Source organism: Austrofundulus limnaeus, unplaced genomic scaffold (genome assembly GCF_001266775.1).
Source record: "Austrofundulus limnaeus strain Quisiro unplaced genomic scaffold, Austrofundulus_limnaeus-1.0 Scaffold170, whole genome shotgun sequence".
NCBI lineage: Eukaryota > Metazoa > Chordata > Actinopteri > Cyprinodontiformes > Rivulidae > Austrofundulus > Austrofundulus limnaeus.
In genome coordinates this window covers 896,707-904,812 of record NW_013952572.1, presented here as the reverse complement: position 1 = coordinate 904,812, position 8,106 = coordinate 896,707, and the positions used below count along the sequence as shown (strand labels likewise).

Sequence of the window (8,106 nt, the reverse complement as noted above, 5' to 3'; positions counted from 1 at the left end):
CAAATCGCGCTGCTCTAATCGCGCTTGAGGCGCCGCAGAACTTCCCGACGTTGCTTGAAGCGCSTCCACCATAGACTTTGCATGTAAACCTGCTGCTCCTGACGCTGAAATCGCGTTTGGTGTGAACGCACCATTAGACTTAATCCTCGTTTCAATATGATGGGTCACATTTATTATTGCATTCTATATAAGCTACAGCAAAATTATGATAAAAACTACCCTAAAAATGAACAATTTTAATGGTTTGAATAATTTAAATTCTTTGAATAACATATATTTTTAAACTCTGATCATAAGAAAAGTGCAATTTGCAGCAAAATGACAGTACAGTCAACAAAAACTCCCAAAAATCTTTGTGCGCTCTYTTTTTCTTCACTCTTTATTATATTTTTCCTCACTTTCATGACTTACTGCAACTCATTCTCACTTTGTTTTGTCACTTATATCCAGAAGTGAATAAGTAGTTTTTGCTCAGGGTCTGGCTCATATTGTTCTCTTGCTCAGTTCATGCAATTTAATCAACAAATTCCAAACAAATTGAAACAATATTTTACTGTACTGTACTTGTATCCCAATGTAAGCAGCGTATTTTATTTATTTATTTTTTGTCTGTGCACSACCTGTGTAAAATGTCCCACCTGTGTAAAATATCCCACCTGTGTAAAATGTCCCGGTTCATTAAATCGAGCGCACCAATCCCCACTGTGTTTTAGAAGTAGATGCGCATGTGCGCTGTATCAAGTCTCCTGTCATAAGTTCTGAACCGGACCGGACCGGACCACACTGCCTCACCCCTGCTTGTTTCCCCGTCCCTCTGGGCTCTGGTGTGTGTGTGTTTGAAGTGTGCCGACTCAACTCGGGCGGGAGCGACAACCAGGAAGCGGGGGAATGGGAGGGACAAACTCACTACTCCTTGTGTTCAGCTTCAACAGGAGCAGAGTTAAGCACGTYATTCAGAAAGAAAGACAAGCCCAAAATAAGCAACTCACGTTCAAAAATAAGCCCAAAAAAAYCGCAACCTGCGACTCATGGAATTTACAAGGGACTTAAGACAAAAAGAAGCCCACAGTCACTTATAATAAGCGGACCTGGAAACACTGATTAACACGTTAAGCTCACCCTGCTTGTAAACAGAAAATAATTGGGCTTGTTTTTATTCAATTTTAATCACAKTTAGAGCAGCTTAAGATTTCAGCTTTTCATATTTTATTTATTCAGTTATATATTCTATAAACTTATTTATGTTGTGTTGGCTGGAAAGTCATTAAAATTTTATAATTGAAGCAGCCATTAAAACTAGGTTTCTTTCGGTGCAAAAGTTACATCTTTCTAGTAAAACTGTACACAGTGAGTGGCTTGTTGTGTGTTCATTCGTTTTATTTTTGTGCTCAGAAAAAAAAAAACCACTAGTAAGTATTAAACTGCGTGCTGCGTTCAAGGACACTTTAAAGGGGGAAATGGCAGGTAATTTACTGCTCAGAATCTGTGATAGGACCGTTTCCGTAATGATCAAGCCGCCCCCTGCCTCATAATGTTAAGTTTTGCTGAGGAAAATAGTAATGGCTCACTAACGCAGGTTAGCCACAGCGCCAGGTCTCTCATTAAGTCTGGCAGGATCCAAGTCCCGTGGCATTGCTAGCTGTCATTAAACTTTAATCACTGGAATGAGTTTAACACACACACATTGTCAGAGCTACAYGTGGACCTGAAGTGCACGGGCACACAGACAGGGCTAATGTTTGTAACAGCTTGTGGCTGTGGTACGGATGAGAATATGAATCAGYAGTCTTTTTCCCTGTGATCAAAGCCTAATGTGGGAGCTTTATTCTCCTCATGTCTCCTCGGGAGGCAAACACAGAGCGCCTGCAGGTTAAAAGTGAAACCTGTTTGCATGTTAACAGGCAGGCTTACGGTAAATCTCCAGCACGACCGAGGCCTCCTCGGTGTGACCGCTGGCGTCCGTGACCTGGCAGCGGTAAATCCCCGCGTCTTCGATGATGGCGTTGTAAATGATCAGCTTGGACCGCGACGTCTCCGTGTGGAGGGACATTCGCCTGGAGGACGTGATGCGCTCACCCTGCGGGTTGAACCATTCCAGCTTTACGGGCTCACCGATGGCTGGGGAGAAATAAAGAAAAAGACAACAAAATAAATGTGATGAATGTGTTTTTAATCATCACTAAGTGAATCAGGAACGTGTGAAAGAAATTGTTTTCTTTGTTTTGCTTGAATTCATTACCCTGGGACAGTACATTTATCATAATTATTTCCAAAGAACCAGTTTTTTTCTCTTACAGTGGAGGTATACTAACAGCTTCAGCAAACATGACAAAATTATTTTTTACCCCCAAAAAGCCTGATTTCATTTAGTAATTTGAACATTAAATTTGACATGCCACTTTACACATTTTTTGTTTTAGTTAACTGTTTGCTTTAGCTTGCTAAGCTAAGCATTGTTGCTGAAACTAGGGCCACGTTCACACAGCAGGCCTACAAGTAGACATGTAATGCTTTTAAATCCTTTCCCCCTTTTAAATTGTTCAGTAGGGGTCTATATAAAGTGAAATTGCAATGATTTGGTCTGAATTCCTCCTTATTGTAACTCCATAAGCCCCTCTTTCATTTCTTTTCTGAGGTGTGTYTCAGATCAACTCSTTTTGAAGCTGTCTCTTTAAATCCAAACCAGGTGCCTCACACTTCCCCTCTCTCCAGCTTCCAGATGATCCATTCTAGTTTGTTAGTGGGGTTTACGGCTATATAGTGGCTGAAAACTATTTATTTACAATCTGATTGAAGGATGTAAACATGGGAAGACTTGTCCATCCAGCCTTACATGTTGGACCCAGAGTCTGACCCAGAGAAGAGAATGAAGACGACCAAATTGTAGTTGGTGAGTCCAAACCTTATTTGGCAGTTTTGACACAAATACTATGACATAATAGTTCAGAAAGCATTACAGACAACAGAGAAAACTGAATGGGTTGAAAAACATGACCCAAACAGAAAATAAAGATATCTCTGCAGCACCAGGAGAGACTAAATTCAACTTTTCTGKACTCCTAGAGACTCCAAGTACACAACAAAATGTATTTACTGTAATGGCAAAATAATTCAATTTTGCATGACATGCCCCCTTTAATTGGCCTTTATAAAGTTATTGCATGAAATCAGACACCACACTCCCAAATACATTCAAAGCTATTATTTTCTATTAACTTTTATATAAAGACTTATTTATAACCAGTGGTGGGCAGCACTAATCTAAAAATTAGTTCCACTAGCCCTAAAACACTAACTCAAATATTTAGGTCCCCTAATTAAAAAGCACTAATGCACTGAAAGTTTTAGCAAAAGCTAATTCTAAAGCACTAAAATAACCCAGTCAACCCATGAACATTCTTCAACAGACAACATGAGCCACATGTTGTCATGTTGCTCTGTTAAGACTTATCATTGACATTCCACAGCTGTGTTTGAGTTCATATATTGTCACCTGTAGATAAGTGACACAAATATGAACAAAATACGCGACAGCTTTAACCCTCAGCTGTTAACATTAATGTTGATCAATCACATTTATAGACCTCCGTTAGTGCTTCTAAATTTAGCCTTTAAATATAGCAAGTGCTAATCCACTAATACATTTTAAAATTAGCAAAAACCCTAAAGCACTTATCGGGAAATTAGTTCCCCTATTAGTGCTTTAGTGTTTTAGGGGAACTGTTCCCACCACTGTTTAATTTGCTTTACAATGTTGTTGAGTGTGTACTATGTGTAGTTATCAATGCATGCTTCCATACAATGACCCATCACACATAAGACACACCCAGTATGTTCAATATCAAATTTGTTCCCAATTCTTATTTTATTGTGTGGTCATTCACATTATACCTTAAACTACAGCTACCATCAGATCCCAGTGTCCAGTGTGAACAGTCCACAGCACTAAAGTGACCAACGTGTGGAAGAAGACATGACGTCACACGCTGCACACTGTGTTTACAGAACTACATACGAACGCTACACATTAGCCTGTGTGTAAAGATTTTGAATTACACTTTAGTAACAGGTGTGACGTAATGAGAGTAGAAACAAACTCAAGTATCGGTCCCACCATGCTAGTTCCAGGATCCACCAAGTTGGATCAAAGTTGGTGTAAATACTCTGTCATCCAGGACATGACACGTTTAGATGACAAAGCAACTCTGTTTACTGCTATCTCAGTGACGTAAAAGTCAGATTAGATATGACATTCAGACTGCAGTCGCTTAGAAAAACATTGGATATATATCCATTTTTAAAAGGCCTGAGGAAAAMCCTGGGTTGGATTTTAAAAGAGAGAGAGAGAAAACGGGTTTAAAGATGGGCTTAAAGTTCTGTACAAAACTTTTAAACCATTCTTAAACTTGTACTTCTCCTCCAAACAGCCAGACGTCCTTTTTTAAGCACATTTAATTGATATTTATTTGGACTATGGCTTTTTTTCTATTTTCAGTCCAATGCTTGTATCTGACTAAACATTCAGTGAAGTGTGTGCTTAACAAAAAGAGTGAAATGGATAGGTGGAGGTCAATACAAGACATGTGCAGCATTAAAGAACTTGGTTGGTGCTCAAATACTACATTCTGCAAACATTGTGTTTGTCTGAACTAAACTGAAAAAACAGATTTTGCCATTGTGATGTGCAGCTAGAAATAAAATGGCTAAAGATTTAAATTAAAATAGTCTTTTTACTCAGTTGTTAACAATGGTGGTTCATCCCTTCAATTTTGAATCATTTTTATAACTGTGTGATTCACAAATTGGAGTGATGTAGCTTAAAAAATTAAATTGTCTGAAACTGGAATTAAACTAAAAATATGAGTAAAAGCAGCAAAAACACAAAGACCAACCTAAAAGGTCTTGCTAAAGACCACTTTCAAATATATATAAACCAGTTTGGCTCCTCAAAGCAAAATAAGAAAATGTGAGGCAAATTTTRCACAAAGTAGATAGTATAATTTATTGAAATATCTCTTATGCTACTGTGTCTGAGTCATTATATATAAATATTTACACAGAAATGAGTGATCAAGAGCTATGGGATTATGCATTCTGTAAAACAAGAACTCATCTGACTATTCTGGGAGATGACAGAAACATCTGCATGTAACAGGTGCTCCTTGTCTGCGAGGTCTGCTAATAAAAGTGTGACTGTGGAGGGCCATTATCAAACTTATCAATCWGCAAAGGCTTTTAACAAGGCAGCAGATGGGTTTGTCTAGTCACCCATAGAGACATGAGAAATTCAAACTTTAGAAACACAAATGCTGTACTGAGAGCAAAACTTTAAACTTTAGAAGCAAAGACCTGAAGCTCCTGCTCCACAGTGTCCCTTAGCTWAACAAGGGATGACCCTTTAGGMAAAAATAATCCTCAAWYWGGATTTWTCTTCAAATATTCAAACCTGAATATTTATTCATTTTCACAGGTCCAATGGACAAATGTAGAGAAGGGATGCCTGTTTTTTGGCAGTGAAGCTGAACTCACCTCTAACTTTAAAATCCTTTCAAAATGAATAATACAGACCAATAATTTTTTTGGATAAAAAAAAACGTTTCAACAAAGAAGAACCCATAGATGACCTGACTCAACCTTTCAAAACTAGACACCACATATCGGTAACATAATGACCCCAGCACGCACAAATGCACCAGAACTCAGAAGTCTTTATTCCTAATAAATGTCATGCAACTAGGTGCATCCCAAAATTGTAGTGGTTTGGATGGGGGTCCTTTTGGGGGGCGGGAATTGGTTGACCTGATGGATAGCCCCTCATCAGAGCTAAACAACCAACAAAAATCTGAAGCTCCTATGTTTAATAGTTTTTGAGCTATAGCCATTTGTTTATGTCCAGATACCCCTTTTTTCAGATAAATTGGGGATGGGGGTGGACACTGATGGATAGAGCTTCATCAGAGCTAAACAACAAAAGAAATTTAAAGCTCCTATGTTGAACAGTTTCTGAGTTAKAAGAATTTTTGCAGGTCTAGACACCCCCTCTTTGGATGAAGCCCCCTCCTCAATAGTGGAGTGTATGGTCAAACCATTGGCTGGCGCAGTGTAGGTCGGACTCATCTACAGTCCTGCCAAATTTCATGTTGATTGGTGTTGGTGCAGCCATTTTTGTGCTACGGTTGACCAAAAATTGCTGAAAAAAAAAACAGTACGAAAACAATATGGCTCTTGCTTACGCTTTGCGTGCGGGGGTCATAACAAATTATAACAGCAGAAGAAAAGATGCTAAGAAGAAGATATTTTTTCTATGCTTCTTTTGTCTCATGATTTTGTGTCAAAAAAAAAAAAGATATGGTGTGTCATTACCAAGCGCTACTTTAAAAATATTTCATCCATTAAAAAAAATCCCGACAATCCCTAAGCTAAAGCCATAACCTGTTGCAGCAGCACATGCACCTAAATGACAAATGCATTTAATTTAAAAAAATCAGGTTCCAAGTCACACATCCCATTCTTGACATGTTTATCTGCAACAAGTTCTGAACACGGATCTTTAGACTCCCCTWTTCTRCTCCATGTGGGCTCTTGCAAAAACCAGATAAAGAAGAAACAGATAAAGGCCTAGCATCGCTGCGGGCGCCTCTTTCTACCTGCTACCATCACAATGTTATCGCCTCTCTGCATTATCCACTCTTTTGACAGCGTGCRCACTTATACATTTAAAGCTGATGCAACCAGCATGGAGACAGCCCATTTGAATCAAAGATGATCGGAGAAGACAGCAGTGTGCGGCGCATCGGCCTGTTTTGCACACTCWGGCCAGCCTCCCCCTGCGTTTTCTTTACATCTGCATGAATAGTTGGTCTTCAAATCTGCATAAGCTCTGGTGCGGTGACAAGTTCTTGGCGAGGAAAAGTAGTTACTGATTAAAGGTAGAGTGGCAAGACAATGATGACCACTTCTCTGGTGCGAGCAGAAAAAAACCTACACAGAGGGAGGCCAATTGATTAGCCCTGACAGGAGATAAAATTGTCAGATCCGGTGTTCTAATCTGAAGTTTGCAGTGTGGATGGAAACACAATCAAGAAAACCCTGAATTAAAATGCTGAAGGGGTTTCTTCACATTCTGCATAAGTACGATTACAGTCTATAAATGTCCAATGAAGCTAAGATTTACCAAACAGGAGCCTAAACATTAAACATTCCTACAGCTGTATGCTGGATGGCACTAGAGTCTCGTTTGAAATTAAAAGCCTRGCTTCACTTGAAGGAATTCATATCACWCATTTTAGACAAAGAATCTGGTCAAACCTAAAAACAAGTAGTTCTGGTCAAACCGTTATGTGCAACCTAACGCAATATCGCAAAATCTTGTGTGGTAAGTTAGAACACTGAGTATATACTGTAAATGTCTAAGCTCCAACCACATAAAACTTTGGCCCTGCATCTTTAAAAAGGAGCAAATTGTTGCTGTTTTCATATTGGTTGATTAAGTGCAGTTGTCACTTTGAATTGAACTGATTTTAGAAGTTCATCACTTTTGCATCCAAAGATTTATTTGACAATTTCAATAAGATACATTTAGCRATTCTTGACTTTATTTTTGTTGACATAGACTACATTCACACTGCAGAGGCCTATTTTTTTTTTACAAAAGTCAGATTTTTAAGTTCAGGATATGAGCTGTAAGCCGAGGTTGAACTAGTCTTCACCTTGTAAACAGCTGTAATCAGAACACCAAGCCGCGCTCCATTAGGGTGGTTCATTCAAGTCAGGAGTAAATAATCTGGGAGTAATGCCCGTTCACGGTTTGTTTACTAGACCCACTGGGTGGATCAAAGATTTCCTGATTTCCTGATGCACAGTAAGACACGTGAGTCTCACTTCCTCCAGCAGTTTAATGGTTAATTATGATTCATATGATGAGATGAAGAGAAACACCGACTGATGCTGAAATAATTTCAAAAGTAAAAACTTTTTGTGTCTGAATCTGTAAATTATCTGAGATTAACTAAATGAACTAAATTAAAATGAACATCTGATGGCTCACTGAAAATGATCGCTGTAGGAAAAGACGATGTGGGGGGGTTAGATGCTGAAGAGTTGACG

At 38.8% G+C, this 8,106-nt stretch overlaps 1 protein-coding gene across 1 annotated transcript in view; it reads right to left on the bottom strand.

Moving 5' to 3' along the window:
• ncam2 (neural cell adhesion molecule 2) overlaps nt 1–8,106 on the bottom strand; it is a gene marked incomplete in the record, with an annotated part of 567,846 nt that overhangs the window by 159,284 nt on the left and 400,456 nt on the right. The window contains 1 exon segment of the mRNA XM_014017495.1: nt 1,912–2,118. Coding sequence (XP_013872949.1) covers nt 1,912–2,118 — 207 coding nt within the window.